Source organism: Lampetra fluviatilis, chromosome 59, assembly GCF_964198595.1.
Source record: "Lampetra fluviatilis chromosome 59, kcLamFluv1.1, whole genome shotgun sequence".
NCBI lineage: Eukaryota > Metazoa > Chordata > Hyperoartia > Petromyzontiformes > Petromyzontidae > Lampetra > Lampetra fluviatilis.
The window spans coordinates 5,333,236-5,349,307 of record NC_136333.1 but is presented as its reverse complement, the minus strand read 5'-3'; the positions used below and the strand labels follow the sequence as shown (position 1 = coordinate 5,349,307).

At 53.0% G+C, this 16,072-nt stretch overlaps 1 protein-coding gene across 1 annotated transcript; it reads right to left on the bottom strand.

Annotated features, from left to right (window-relative positions):
- Positions 1–388: 388 nt before the first annotated feature.
- On the bottom strand, positions 389–15,951 carry FKBP8 (FKBP prolyl isomerase 8). The gene is made up of 10 exons (XM_078880946.1): positions 15,794–15,951; positions 12,681–13,026; positions 11,667–11,817; positions 10,500–10,669; positions 10,106–10,194; positions 7,578–7,801; positions 6,738–6,913; positions 5,630–5,707; positions 4,900–5,037; positions 389–3,418 (listed from the first exon to the last, which is right to left on the bottom strand). Exons 2-10 carry the CDS (start codon positions 13,008–13,010, stop codon positions 3,332–3,334), a joined length of 1,443 nt encoding a protein of 480 aa, XP_078737072.1. The 5' UTR covers positions 13,011–13,026; positions 15,794–15,951; the 3' UTR covers positions 389–3,331.
- Between the last annotated feature and the right edge of the window lie 121 nt (positions 15,952–16,072).

Here is a 16,072-nt window from a genome sequence, read left to right as displayed (position 1 = left end):
CAGGAAGATCTTCATGGTCACGTCCATGTTTATAATACGGCACCTCCCATGGCGGTGCATCCAGGCGTGCTCTTTTCCTGGCTATCAACTCTCTTCGCTCGACCTCAAAATGCTGAGTTCCATTGTTTATTTTGCCCCTCCATGATGGTCCATCAAGAGCATAGATTTCCCGGTTGTTTGAATCTACGCGACTTCGCTTGAGGTGCATTTTAAGGTCGTCACGGAAATGCTTCCACAGTATTAAGCAGGGTGCCCACTGGGCTTGAACCGTGAACCTCTGAAATTAGCGTTGGGGGTCAAACACCCGCCCCTAAAAATATGCTGCACGGCAACCGCGAGCGGCAATGAATTCCACTGTCATCACAGACACAACTCGAAAGACACCATCCACAGACTGTAATTAATTTATTTCCAAATAATTCGATAAACATTTATACAGATCATTCATAGTATTAACGTTAAATAGGACGCGTAACAACAACTAGTAATCCTCTTTAATTCCCCAGACACACGTGTATGTGCTTGCAAAAAAAAACGGTGGAAAAAAAGTTTGGTCTTAAATTTTTTTGGGGGGGGGAAAGGGGTGGGGGCGATGGCCAGGCAATTGGTACCATGAGCAGCCACGGGGAAATCGGAGACATCTGTCCTCTGGAACGCTGCAGCAGAGGTCGCAAACGGGTTTTGATTCCTTACCCGTACCCGGCCGCACCAGGGTCGCAAACGGGTACCCGTACCTGTACCCGGCCGTACCCGTACCCGGCCGGGCACGGGTAGGGTACGGGTATCGGGTACCTGATTGCGACCTCTGGGATGAAGCCATGTTGCAGGCGCGGGTGGGTTGATTCTAGGAACTTGAATTGTGAGAAGAGACAAGACGTTGGGAAATGAGTGACAAACGGTTACTCACCAGTGACTCACGGTCTACCCGTACCTGGCCACACCAGGGTCGCAAACGGGTACCCATACCCGGCCGGGTACGGGTAGCCGGGTATCAGGTAGGGTACGGGTATCGGGTACCCGGTTGCGACCTCTGCGCTGCAGTTCGAGCAACTTTGGTGAAGCGCCGGAGGCGTGAAGATTCTCTTCAAGGGGGCCACCCAGGGTCATCTGCACCCAGAGTCGGGTGCAGATGACCGCCGGTGGGATGGGTGGACAATTGACCAGGCTCGACTCGATCCTGGTTATAACTTAGTCCCTCAACCTCGCACCCCCAGACCACAGAGACAAAGTCTGGTCACGCGAGACGCCCAGGGGCCCAATCAGTAGAATTTCCGACGAACTTTACACCGGAGTAACGTTGAACGCGTCACGTGAAGGGGCGTGTCACGCGGACCCGGTCCCACTCTTGTAGAGATTCACATTTGCAATCAGGTTATTTGGTTTTGTTCAACTCATCGGCCTCCAATACAAGGAATGAAATGGGCACAATCCCCCCCGACCAACCCCCCCCCCCTGTCCTGTCCTAATCCCTCTCTTCAGAGCCTGGCACAATCAACAGCTATGCCGCTGGTTCGATGGGACTGAAAAATGCTTGCAAGCGTTCCTTACGACTGACCAGCTTGCCCCGTAGATTTTTTTTTTACACTTGAGAATTTTATTCACTTTCGGGTTATTCTCTAAAACAATGTGTTCCATGCGGTTTCAGCCATTAATCGACTCAAGACATGGGCGCATTGGTGGGTAAAAGTTACTTGGGTTGCATGTGAAGTACAAGGAAGGTGCACTTGGGGTGGGTGTCATCACAACACAAAGCACGCACTGCGGATTTCGGGGTGGGACAATCCCATAAATTCGTCGCGACACCCAATTCAGCGAAGCGATTCGGCTGACATTTACAGCTGCCTCTAGTGGGACGCAGATCCAATAATCACACGATCCAAAATACGACATCCATTCTGCCACACGTGATCCGTAGATGCCCATGTGTCCTCGTGAACCTTAGTGCTCGATACTAACCGAGGCACGAATAACGTCGCTGCCACCCCCACTAACGCGGTTAGTTAAACGACGACGACCGTGCATGCATACGTTATTACAGCAGCAGCAGCAGGAAGCAGATGATTATTATTGCCTTAGAGGTTGGCCTCTGGAATAATCACTTTTCGGAGCCACACATGGAGCCACATAAGCCAGAGAGTCAGAATTGCACGATCTCCGCATTCTGCTCTCGAGTCCAGGGATTCATTTTAGCCGCATCTGCCCCCAAGTCGAAGACCCCGCAACATATTTCCGCACCCGGCACACCACATCCAGTACACACCTCCGGCTGCGGATTGTGGCGAATACCAAGTCAAGCGCCACCTCCTCCGGTCTTACCAGCGGACCCAGGAAAGTTAAATATTCAGTTCTGGGCGGTGTCCCACCGCGTCGTTACAGCCGAGGTTAACAATAAAAGGTAATTATCATTATCGTCATATTATTCAAGGAATTTATCGCAAGACAAGAACCAACTGACAAACGATAGTGAAGCGGCGACGTTAAAGAACACGCGCTGCATACTCGACAACCCCTACTCCACAACGACCCCCGTGTCAAGACTTCCAAAAATGTTCAGACGTGGGAAGACAAAGAGTTAAAAACCCACCGCGGGGATCATCGCAGTCGTGCTGCTCGGCTCTCCGATGTGCTTTGTCATTCGTCACAATCTTCTTGGTTCTTTCGGTAAAGTCACGTAGAAGGGAAGTAATAAAATAATAAAAATAAAACATAATAAAATAATTCTCACGACGTTTCGGCCACAACGCAAGCAGCCGTCCTCAGGTGAAGAACCAGGTCTGTCGAGACGCTGTCGCCTCGACAGACCTGGTTTGCGTTGTGGCCGAAACGTCGTGAGAATTATTTTATTATGTTTTATTTTTATTATTTTATTACTTCCCTTCTACGTGACTTTACCGAAAGAACCAAGAAGATGAATCCCTGCAGTCACGAAAAAAGCTTTAAATCGAAATTCGGCACAATATCCGACGTTTCGCTCCCAAGCGCTCCGTCGGATACCACGCCGAACACCAGAAACACGCACTACCCAACAACTCGCCCTCCGCTCAAGACCGCGTGACCGGCAGCAACAGATATTCTGGCCATTGCTGGTACCTGCAGACGGAAGCCATGGGGGGGGGGGGGGGCCCGAGTTTACCTGGATACGACGGACAGGGCAAGGAGAATCAGGGGTGGGGTGTGGCGGGAGGGTGTCAGGCGCTTGGTGGAGGGTGCGGAAGGTTTGGGGGGGGGGGGATGGTGCCGAAGGCAAGGGTTTACCCCCTCCTGGAGGGGCCGCAGGGCGATTGTGGAGCAGGCGAGGAGGTTCGTATGGGGAGCGTTGAGGTGCCGCCACCTAGCTCCTGGCTGCCACGATGATGGAGACGATGATGCTCCCCAGCGCGATTGTGGCCGCTCCGAAGACCCACTTCCAGGGGAGGCCCTACACGCACGGCGTCACGGGTGAGCACGCACGTACACACGTACACACGTACGTACACACGTACGGCACCACGGGTGAGCAAGCACGTACACACGTACACACATACACACGCACACACGCACGCACACACGTACACACGCACACACACGTACACACGCACGCACGTACACACGCACGTACACACGTACGCACGTACACACGCACACACACACGCACGCACGTACACACACACGGCGCCACAGGTGAGCACGCACATACACACGTACACACGTACGCATGTACGCACGTACATGCGTACACACGCACGGCGCCACGGGTGAGCACGCACGTACACACGTACACACGTAAATACGTACACACGTACACACGTACACACGTACACACGCACACACGCACACACGCACGGCGTCACGACGACGCGGGTGAGCACACACGTTCACACGTACACACGTAAACACGTACACACGTACACACACACACACGCACGGCGTCACGACGACGCGGGTGAGCACACACGTTCACACGTACACACGCACGCACGTACACGCGTACACACGCACACACACGCACGTACACACGTACGCACGTACACACGCACGTACACACGCACGTAAGCACGCACGTACACACGTACACACGCACGAACGTACGCACGCACGAACGTACGCACGCACGTACACACGCACGCACGCACGTACACACGCGGACAAATACGAGAGAGACAAAGCACCCCCAAATAGCCTACACCGGCTGTTAGGGAAAGTGCCGTGCGCGAGCGTCCATGAAGGCCGGCACTGTGCCACGTGTTGGGGGTGGGTGGCCAGCGCCACGCCTGGCCGCCCTTTGTCTCCCAAACGCTGATGTTTACACACAGCACCAGGTGCTCATTTAACAAGGGGGGGCACGAGTTTTATTTCCACTCGCGGCCAACAGACAAATATCGGTTTCTGAGCCTCCCTTAAGTCGACTCGGCCTCAAATGTGTACCTGGTGCGGTGTGTAAACATCGCCGGGCGTGGTGCTGGCCACCAAACCCCCTCGCGTGTACCGCCAACGGCACTTGCCCCAACAGTCTGTTAAGGGCTAGCTCGACTCGGACTTAAATGAGTACTTTGTGCAGTGTGTATAAAAGGTGAGTACTGGGGAGACGAAGGCCGTGGTGCTGGCCACTCACGCCATTGTGTAGCCGTGGCACCCTTCATAGGTGCTACTCGCTAACAGCACTTGCCCCAACAGTCTGTTCAGGGCTATACGGTGGATCTTTGTCTTCTTGCTAAGTTCCACCCTCCCGTCCCTCCTATCACCTGCGTTGCCATGGTGACTGCAGGTAACGGGCTGCTCAAGAAGCAGGTGCTCGGGGAGGGGCAGGGAGACGAGTCGCGGCCGTGGCGGCGACAGGAAGTCACGATGCGGGTGAAGAGCATGCTGGGAGACGGCACAGTGGTGGATGATTGTTTTACGAGCGTGCGCGCGGGTGCTCACCCAGGTGCCCGGCTTCCCGCGCTCCGCATCGTCGGCAGGCGCGGCCATGTTGCCCAGCATCTTCTTGTACAGCGTCTTCTCTTCGGCCTGCTGCTCGCTGCGCTGCCTCCTGAGCTTGTGCAGCTCCGCCTGGATCGTCTGTCGCGAGGATCACGCAACGGCAGCGGTGGTGAGACGCCAGAGGGGCGCGTGTCCCAGCTCTCCGCGGTCGTAGCTGGGAATCTGTTTTTTACAAACTATAAACTAAAGTCGTACTCTTTGGTTCTTTCGGTAAAGTCACGTAGGTAAAAATAAATAATAAAAATAATAGAAAAAATAATAGAAATTAAATAATAAATCACGACGTTTCGGAGGCAACACAAGTCTCCGTCATCAGGTGGGACCGTCACAGCCAGATTTGCTGTATCAAGTGAGGCAAAATTCCAAGATGCAAGCTCTTAAATACAAGTTAAGGGGGGAGGGAAGGGGGAGGGGCTTATCTGAATGTGGTAGCCAATGGTCAATGCCGTGCGTGAGTTCAACGAAAAATGCCGCGCGCAGTCTGCTCCACAGTGGACGACACGTGAGATCCCGAGACGCCTCATTACATAGAGGGATGAATAAGTCATCTATTGTGAGCAAGCAGAGATTGCTGCTTGTCACTGGTCTTCCACGAGGATGGTGCAGAGTCTGCGTGGGGGGTGAGGAACGCGGATGTGACGCGAGTGACGCCGTGTTTCTCCGCAGGCACCTTGTTCGACGGCTCAAGCTTGAGGGCCCTCCTGAGCGTGTCTGCGGCCTGCGAGAACTCCCCTTGCAGTGCCAAAACCTGTCCATTGTGACACACGGAGTGGGGGTGGGGCAGAGGTCGCAAACGGGTTTTGATTCCTTACCCGTACCCGGCCGCACCAGGGTCGCAAACGGGTACCCGTACCCGGCCGTACCCGTACCCTACACCCGTACCCGGCTGGGTACGAGTATCGGGTACCCGATTGCGACCTCTGGGATGAAGCCATGTTGCAGGCGCGGGTGGGTTGATTCTAGGAACTTAAATTGTGAGAAGAGACAAGACGTTGAGAAATGAGTGATAAACAGTTACTCACCAGTGACTCACGGCCTACCCGTACCCAGCCGCACCAGGGTCGCAAACGTACCCGTACCCAGCTGGGTACGGGTAGCCGGGTATCGGATACGGTACGGGTATCGGGTACCCGGTTGCGACCTCTGGGATGGGGGGGGGACACGGGTAAGTGTTGGCCATAGAGGCACTCCCACCCAGGTCGGGGGAGCGAGAGGGTGAGCGATGGATCGGACGGACGGACGAGCGTGCAAAGAATCGAGCGGGAGAGTAAACAAATGGACAATTGAGTGACTGGTTAAGTGAGCGAGTAGGGAGGGGAGTGAGCCGATGGCAAAGTGAGCAAAAAAAATTAGCGAGCAAGAGAGCGAGCGCTAGGCAAGTAAGCGTTCAGTCTCCGATTAGTACGGGTGGCTAGGTACAGCGTAAAAGAAGTTCAACGTACATACTGCACATAGACTAACACTACCCATAGACTAATACTACCCATAGTCTCAACACTGCACACAGACTAACACTACCCATACTCAACACTGCCCATAGTATCAACACTGTACCTCCGATTAGCACGGTTGGCTAGGTACGGCGCGAAAGAAGTTGAATATACATACATACGAGAGCGTCAGGCGAGCGAGCAAATGAGCGAGCATCACGGGGCAGGCGGGAGGGCGATCGGTGGGGCGAGCCTGTCCCGTCAACCCCCCCCCCCCTTCCCCCCCCACTCCCCACCCCCCTTCCCCCCCACTACCCCCCCCCTCCCCCCCCCCCCCTCCCCACCCACCTTGCCCTTGCGGAAGAGCGCCTTGACGCTGTCGGGCTGCAGGGCGAGCGCCGCCTCGCACGACCTCAGCGCCGCGTCGCGCTGGTCCAGGCGCAGCTGCGCGGCCGCCACGTTGTTGAGGCACTTGAGCTTGACGTCGAGCAGCGGGGAGCGGTCCTCGTCCTCGCTACTCGCCACTGCCGCACCCGCGTCAACGAGTGGTGGGGCGGTGGTGGTGAAGGGATTGTGGGTAGAGAAACGAGCGGCCGTTACGCGTCGGTCACGTTCGCGTGCACGGCCACCGTGCGGTGCAATTTAGGTATGCTCAACGTTACGTTGAAGATCGATAATGGGTGGATCATGCTGATGATGATGGTTATAGAATGGATGATGATGGTCATTAAAATATGGATGATGATGATGGTTAGAGGATGGATGATGATTATGACGATGGATCGACAAATAATGATCATGGATGGATGTCGGAATAATAAACGAATGAAGCCAACGACAATGCCGATGGATGATGATTATTTACAACGGAAAAACCGGCGATGAAATCGACGATCTTTATCAGGATCCCATTTTTCTTGGTTCGTTCTTTACCGGAAGAACCAAGAATATGAATCCCTGCAGTCACGAAAGCTTTAAATCAAAATTCAGGATCCCATTTGTTTACCCAAGAAAGCCTCACCGAGTATCACAACTTTTTCAGCAAGGCCCTGACAAGTTTTCACAGTAGGAGACGGTGAGGGGGGGGGAACGGCGATCGCTCTTAGCATATCCCAACCAAATAATAACCGATGACGGATGACGACGCTAGCGTACGGTGACAACAGTGCGGCGGCTGCGGCGCTTCACCGGCGCTCTCCGTGTCGGCGATCTTGATGGCGCGGTCGTACGAGGCGATGGCGTGCGTGTAGTCGCCGCGCTGGAAGTAGTGGTTCCCGCGCTCGCGCTTGCGGTGAGCGAGGGCGGCGCGGTCGTCGACGGGGAGGGAGGCCGCGTCCAGCGCGTCGCTCACCGCCACCAGCTCCGCCTCCATCACCAGCGTGGCGCTGCCCGGTACCGCCGGCACCCCGAGGCTGTGCGCACAGGTGCCCACGGCGGCATTGTTCGTCGTCGTCGTCAACACCGCGTGGAAATACTCGGCACAGAACCCCTCTTAACGACAACCCGTTAACGACTAATCGCTTAACGACGGGCCTCCATAGAGCCCAATGTGTAGTGTATAGTGCAGTGTATAGTAGTGCAGTGTATAGTAGTGCAGTGTAAAGTAGTGCAGTGTATAGTAGTGGTGTATAGTAGTGTATAGCAGAGGTGTGGACTCGAGTCATGTGACTTGGACTCGAGTCAGACTCGAGTCATGAATTTGATGACTTGCGACTCGACTTGGACTTGCATAACAATGACTTTGTCCCACCTCTGGTGTATAGTATAGTAGTGCAGTGTATAGTAGTGCAGTATATAGTAGTGCAGTGTATAGTAGTGGTGTATAGTGTAGTGTATCGTAGTGCAGTGTATAGTAGTGTATAGTATAGTAGTGTATAGTATAGTAGTGCAGTGTATAGTAGTGCAGTGTATAGTAGTGTATAGTATAGTAGTGCAGTGTATAGTAGTGCAGTGTATAGTAGTGTATAGTATAGTAGTGCAGTGTATAGTAGAACCCCTCTTAACGACAACCCCTGTAGACGACTAATGGCTTAAAGATGGGCCTCCATAGAGCCAAAAGTGTTCACTTACCGACAATTCCTCCATCAAGATGGCTTAAAGACGAGCACGTGACCGCCAATTTCGGCCAATCAGCGAGCTCCAAAGTGGTCTGACCAGGCCTCGGCCAATGGGCGACGTCCATTCATGAGCGTTGGGGCATTGTTTACATTTAGTGTCTACCAGTCATCTTTTTTGCCGAAGGTAAGATTTTTGTTGTAGGTACAGTAAATATGAAGTAATGCATTAACCATGTTTCTTTTAATAGTGTGTTTATAATGTTGTTAGTATCTTTATGTATTAATATCCATTGTTACAAAATATTATAAAGTATTTTTTAGGTGAAAAAGGTTAACTTGCGATGCTATCGTAATTAATTCATCCTTTAACATGCATTTCCTATACTCGCTTTACGACCAAATCACCCGTTTCGTGGAACCAATTACCGTCATTAAGAGGGGTTCCACTGTAATTGGATGGCAACATCATCCTCAAATACAGAGAGGACTGCAGAGCTCGGGAAATTGTTAGCGGAAATTGGTAACTCGAGTTGTTCTCTACAAGAGTGAGCGAGTACTGTACGTGGTACAAGTTCCCTTGGCATCTTCGTCATCCATTCGTCCATCATCATCATCGGCGTCATTACCCGACATCGTCAGAGCACGCCGACCATGATTTTATTTTTTTCCTCAATCAAGACTTGTGTCAGACGGCACTTTGCCCGTCAGGTCTCTACCCACAACTCCCTGCATCTCTAAACCAAAACAAGAGGCGGGGAGAACCCACTCGGAACTCTCGCAGAGCAGTGCGACCCTCCGTGTTCCACAACGACCCACAGAAGCGGATTTCACAGAGCTACCTCCGAGTTCCCATCCAGTGACCTGCGGTTCACACAGTAGGACGACATACTTTCCCCACCTGTTCTACGACCGAGAGTAATTGTTCGTCGCGCAAGTCAAACCAATTTTTTTTAAAAATTCTCAAACCTGTTGCCAAATTAAGAGTGGAGCCAAATTAATGTCATTGGTGACCCGGGCGTGAGATCATCCACTGACTGTGTATGTATGCAGAACTTTTTTCGCGCCGTACATAGGGCAAGCGTGCTACGTTTGAGACCCCAGTTTTAAATCGCAGGTGGCTGTGACCTAGACTCGAACCCCGGATCTCAGCGGTACCGACTCAGCGCTCTTAGCGACAGAGCTGAGAGGTTGCAGGAGCAGCTGCTGCAGAGGTCGCAAACGGGTTTTGATTCCTTACCCGTACCCGTACCCGGCCGCACCAGGGTCGCAAACGGGTACCCTACCCGATACCCGGCTACCCGATACCCGGCTACCCGTACCCGGCCGGGTATCGGGTAGGGTACGGGTACCCGATTGCGACCTCTGGGATGAAGCCATGTTGCAGGCGCGGGTGGATTGATTTTAGGAACTTGAATTGTGAGAAGAGACAAGACGTTGGGAAATGAGTGACAAACGGTGACTCACCAGTGACTCACGGCCTACCCGTACCCGGCCGAACCAGGGTCGCAAACGGGTACCCGTACCCGGCCGGGTACGGGTAGCCGGGTATCGGGTAGGGTACGGGTATCGGGTACCCGGTTGCGACCTCTGGGCTGCTGGCACGGAGCTGTGGCTTGCCCCCCAATGCCCCCCCCCCTCACCCAACACCAAGCCGCTCACCTGCCCAGTGCTCCATAGGCGTACTTGGCATCCGTCGTGATCTCGGCGACTTCCCCCAAGGCCATCAGCTCCGCACAAAGATCCAAGGCCTAAGCGCAGACACACGCACCCACCAAAGACAAAGACCAATGGGGATCAAAATGAGCCAACAGAAACCGTCAAAGAGTCTAAGGGACCGTCAGGGATCATCACGGACTATTTGAGGCCATGTATGCATGCATGTTGAACTTCTTTCGCTCCGTACGTAGCCAACTGCGGCGCTAATCGGAAGTCCATCAGGGACCATTAAGGCCAACGAGAATCATACAGAGCCCACGAGCCATCAGGAATAATCAGAGACCATCAAATTTCATCAAGGAACCAGGTAGGGTTGGGTAGGGGTGGACGCCCTCACCTGGATGACGTCTCCATCTCCGATGGTGAAGCGCAGCGACTCCTGCTCATCCACCACTGTGCCGTCTCCCAGCATGCTCTTCACTCGCATCGTGACTTCCTGTCGCCGCTGCGGCCGTGACTCGTCTCCCTGCCCCTCCCTGATCACCTTCTTCTTGAGCAGCCCGTTACCTGCAGTCGCCACGGCAACGCAGGTGATAGGGGGGACGGGAGGGTGAAACTTAGCGAGACTTGCACGAAGACAAAGATCCACCGTATAGCCTGAACAGACTGTTGGGGCAAGTGCTGTTAGCGAGTAGCACCTATGAAGGGTGGCACGGCTACACAATGGGGTGGGTGGCCAGCACCACGGCCTTCGTCTCCCTAGTACTCACCTTTTATACACACTGCACAAAGTACTCATTTAAGTCAGAGTCGAGCTAGGGGAGGCCCAGGACATTGGCCACGAGCGGGAATACGAACTCGGCTTTGCCGAAATAGTGCGCCAACCGCTGCACGACCGCTCTTCCAAAAGATTTACGCGAACACAAAAAAATCAGACAAAGATCCCCCGTATAGCCTGTAACAGACTGTTGGGGCAAGTTGTGTTTAAGCGAGCACCCATGGAGGCCAGAACGGTACACGAGGGGGTCGGTGACCAGCACCACGCCCAGCTGCCTTCTTCTCCCTAGTGGCCATGTTTACACATCGCACCAGGTACTCATTTGAGACAGAGTCGACCTAAGGGAGGCCCAGGACCGGTTCAAAATATTGTCACTGGTGTTGGCCGTGAGTGGGAATCGAACTCGGGCCGCTAGGTTCGTAGGGCAGCGCGCTAACCGCTACACCACCGCTCCCCACGCACACACACACACACACGTGCCACCTCGGCACTCCGACTCCCACGCCACCCGGCCGTCCCCTCGCTCTCCACATGCTCGAGTGAGAGCAGTCATCCCACATAACAGCGCTGCTGCCTCGGCCTAGCATTAACCCCCACCTCCCCCCGCCCCACCCTGACCTTTATTTCAGCCGGGTCTGTCCGTGTAAGCCAGCCAGAAAATCATTCCGTGCACCGCGCACACCACATCCGGGACATCTCTCCCTACGTGTCACGTGCTGCCCACGCCAGTCCAACAGAGGAACCAGGAAAGACATTCGGCGAGAACTTGAGCCCTCCGAAACCCACCCAACACATCCATGCACTGGTCAAGTGCGGCGGTGGCGGCGGTGGAGTCTGTGTTTCCTGCGGGGTCCGGTCTGGGCCCTGGGACTTGGCCGGAATCTCCAGATTTACCATCTCCGTCTTCGTAGGATGGCGGCGCTTCTCTGCCGCTAGCCTGGGTCACACACACGCACGTGGACATAGGTTCGTACATTACGCATTCATAATGGATATAGGTTCACATGTAGACAAATATCCCCACCAGAGCCTTTAACATTCGAGGCAAGTGATAATATTGAGTAGCTGTGGGAGTAGTGTGGCTAGCATCACATCCGCCTGCCTTTGTCTCCCCAGTAGTGATGTTCACACACGGCCTAGGATGGGCTCAGGCATCACTTGCCGCTGGTGTTGGCATTGGCCAGGAATAAAACTCACGTCACTGGGTTCACAATCGCGGTGCGACAACCGCTACAGTACTGCTCCCTGTAAGTCCGCGCGTACACATGTACACAGCACACATTCATTTATAAGCAGATAGGTATGTACGCATTCACACAGCAGTAATAGCCCCCATTTGCCACTTAAGTGGCGGTGACATCCCCTTTGAGGCGATGCAAAATGTTGGAGGCTTGCTGGGAGGAAGCGGTCACGGAACAAACCCTGGTCCTATAGGTTGACTGAGATCACTGGCAGATGCACCACCTTTGCTCCCTACTGTGCCAACTTGCTGCGTTTTAACTGCCTAGCGCTCCGCTCGTTGTTTTCAGTGTCGCTCCTCTACCCTCCGCTGTTGTTGGAGAGCGACTGCCTCCAACTGCCCAATAGCGACTGTCAAGAGCCTCCTCCATAGAAGCTGATCTTGACACCATCGGTACCGGTCTTTGGCAAGTCCAATCAGCTCCACATCCTCCTGTACTAAATCAGCCCCTATCTTCTCTAACCTGTGCCATGCCCGTTTAGCCCCCTCTACCCGGCCTGACATGGCAACTCAGATGATTGGGTGAAAATAAGACACACGTTCGATCTAGAAGAACTCACCAACAGCTTCGTGTCTTCGAGAGGGGGCATTCCTGTGTCGTCGTCATCATCGTCATCCTCCAACTCCACTCCTCGGTCGTCAGTGGGCTGAACCACCTTATCGCTGGGGTCGCGCCATTCCTCCTCTCCCCCCGCGCATTCTACCGACTTGGACCCTTCCTGCTCCTTCTCCTCCCGACGGCCTGTGTCCTCTGCGGACGCCTGTTGCTCATCCGGGTCGAGCACATCGCGGGCGGAGACGTGGAGGAATTGCTCCTCCTCCGACGACGACGATGGTGACGACGGTGGCGATGATGACGGAGGTGATGGTGGGGACACCGCACCCTCCATTTGCTGGTTTTATCACCTGCACACGCACACAGATGGTGGTGTAGAGAAGCTGTGGGAATCCAATATTGGAGATGGTTTTTTTCTCTTCACAGGCTCCACCAGTTTGCTAAACTATTTTTTGGACGGGAAAAAAAAAGAATCGAAAAACACATTGGACTACCGTACTTATACCTTGAGGTTTTAATGGTTAAATAAAGCAACAGAAAATCCGTACGGGTAAACAGAAATCAATCCACATTATCATCATCATCATCACAGTCAAAGATGCTCATCTCCCGTGTACCGTACAGCCCTGCAGAGCCAGTGGTGGGAATTCCGCATTCCTACGGCGGCGGTGCGAAGGGGAGGGAGGTGTTCCCGTCGCACAACCACCGATGAGGCACATTCATTGACAAGACGCGGGCCGTCAACGGCAAAGCACGACGCGTTGAAAGCGTGCGGTGGGCATCGTTGAATCATCTCCATTTTGGTGGAACAAAGCCTGCGGTTCTACACATCGATGTGGGGAAAGGGTAAAAATCTACTACTATATTTTGCCACTGGTAAAGGAGATGTCTCATAGTGTAAATGCTTACCCCGAGCTCTCAATACTCTGATAGTGTGCTGTCTTTGAGTTGTACGCCTTTTGGCGTCATCTGGTCCAACACCAATGGAGACTAGGCTCTAAGAAAAGCTGTCTCGGGTGTGGACCAATCAACTTCAAGGACAGTGCATATCATTATCATCATCAGAGTTGTTTATTTTTGTTTGCATTTTGACTGCTTGTGTTGTGGTTATTGCAAACATGATGCCTTGTATAAAGGTGTCAGTTTTTGTACCAGTTGAAAGGGTAAAAACCTATTACTATATTTTGCCACTGGTAAAGGAGGTCTCATAGTATTGACAAAGTTGTTGTGGTTTAGCCTGTAAGTATTCTTTTATCACATGATCGTGAGATCCGATTGTTCAAGTTCAAGTTCATTTATTAGGTATAGCCCTGTGAGCCATTCAGCTCTTGAATCGGGTGCAACCGCAACAAACAAAAAACAAAAACATGAACAAAAAAACATCTTAAAGTGAATATGTGACTAAGTGCAAACAGAAAATCCAAGAAAAGACAGCAAAATATTGCAGAAAAAACACCGTACACCAACGCTGTGTGCAAAAATCCCAGTGGGATGCAAGTCAAACAACAACAACAACAACCACAAGACAGCTTAAATTAAGGCCATCAGTCTAACTCTGTACTACAACAAACAAACATGGCTAAACCAATAAACTTTTCGAAATCACCAAAATAAAGCCATGAAAGCAATGAAAAAGCAATCATAGGAACTGTGACAGAATTTTCACAATAAATGGCATAAACAACATGTACTACCATTTGATAGGCATCTTTTTTTGGACACGCATTTCCGTACGAATATTGCTATTTTAGGGCCTGCCTTTTTTTTTCACGTGATCGTGAATGTTAGCCAATACTTGTTTTTTGTCATTTCCTATTGATTGATGAGTACGTATATTTGCATGGGTATTGCCGTTGCTATTATTAATTCTTGTTGACAAGAGTTTGATGTGACAGTGAGATTAAAGTTGATTCGATTAAAAACAGGTTCTGAGTGCTTCTTTCCGACACTCGTGCATCAGTCATAAATGACGGAACTGTATCCTGCGGTGAGATCCGAATCCCGAGACCTGTCATAATTACACATCATTATTGTTCAAGCGAGAATCATAATTGTTAAAGAATCAATATTGTTCAAGCGAGAATCATTGACATGATCACAATCACACATACATACCCCTAGACAACGAGAGCCCATAACAGAGGTCGCAATCGGGTACCCGATACCCGTACCCTACCCGATACCCGGCTACCCGTACCCAGCCGGGTAGGGTACGGGTACCCATTTGCGACCCTGGTGCGGCCGGGTACGGGTAAGGAAACAAAACGCGTTTGCGACCTCTGGCCCATAATACTCGCACCACGTAATAACTAAAATCACAAACACATAATCACACGTAATATAATCACACCCACACACATAAATCATAATTTTTTTTAAACACATTATTAATTACACTTTGTACACATTTTTAGGTAATCACACTTAATTACACATTTTTTACATATTTAACATAATTAACTTTCCTTATTTTACAATATTTAATTTAATATTTTTAAACAATATATACAACAAAGCGAGGGGGGGGCATCACAGAGCGAGGGGGGGGGCACCAAGCGAGTGGGGGGGGGGGGACATCACCGGGCGAGAGGGGGGGCACCGAACGAGGGGGGGGGGGGCATCACAGAGTGAGGGGGGGGGGGACATCACCGGGCGAGAGGGGGGGCACCAAGCGAGGGGGGGGAGCATCACAGAGTGAGGGGGGGGGACCTCCGAGTGAGGGGGGGCATCATTGAGTGAGGGGGGGGGGGGACCTCCGAGTGAGGGGGGGGGCATCACAGAGTGAGGGGGGGGGACCTCCGAGTGAGGGGGGGGGGGCATCACTGAGTGAGGGGGGGGACCTCCGAGTGAGGGGGGGGGCATCACTGAGTGAGGGGGGGGGGGGGGCCTCCGAGTGAGGGGGGGGGGGCATCACAGAGCGAGGGGGGGGGGGCTGAGCGAGGGGGGAAGTCACCAAGCGAGGGGGGGGGGTCATCACAGAGCGAGGGGGGGGGGGGTCACGCGCCGTGCGCGGCCTGCGTCTCTCTCGCTTGAAGATGGCAGCGCGTGGAAGCTCAAAGGAGGTGACCGACCGAGGAGGAGGAAGACGAAGAAGAGGAAGAGGGGGGGGGGGGCTACCTGGCGCTGCTTTAGGGGCCCCCCCACGCCCGACCCCGTTTCCAGAACTCTCCTCAGTCGGGGACCCCTCCACCACCTCGCCCCGCTCGCCGCGGGTCGCGTCCTATAGACGTCACCGATCGATTCCTCCACCGCTCGCATCGAGAAATCGAAGTTCGATCCGCGGTGTCGTGATTTGGCTTCGTGCATCGATTCGCCACCCCCAAACCCCTCTATCCCTCCCCCCCCACCTTCTGTGAGGTAATCGATTCTCTTTAATTTCGATTCTCCGCGCGCACG

Coding starts and splice junctions, on each gene's coding strand:
- FKBP8 (XM_078880946.1), bottom strand. CDS start 13,010: ATGGAGGGTGCGGTGTCCCCACCATCACCTCCGTCATCATCGCCACCG. Junction 11,818..12,680: donor TCGAAGACACGAAGCTGTTG/GTGAGTTCTTCT, acceptor TGTGTGACCCAG/GCTAGCGGCAGAGAAGCGCC. Junction 5,708..6,737: donor CGCTCTTCCGCAAGGGCAAG/GTGGGTGGGGAG, acceptor CACAATGGACAG/GTTTTGGCACTGCAAGGGGA.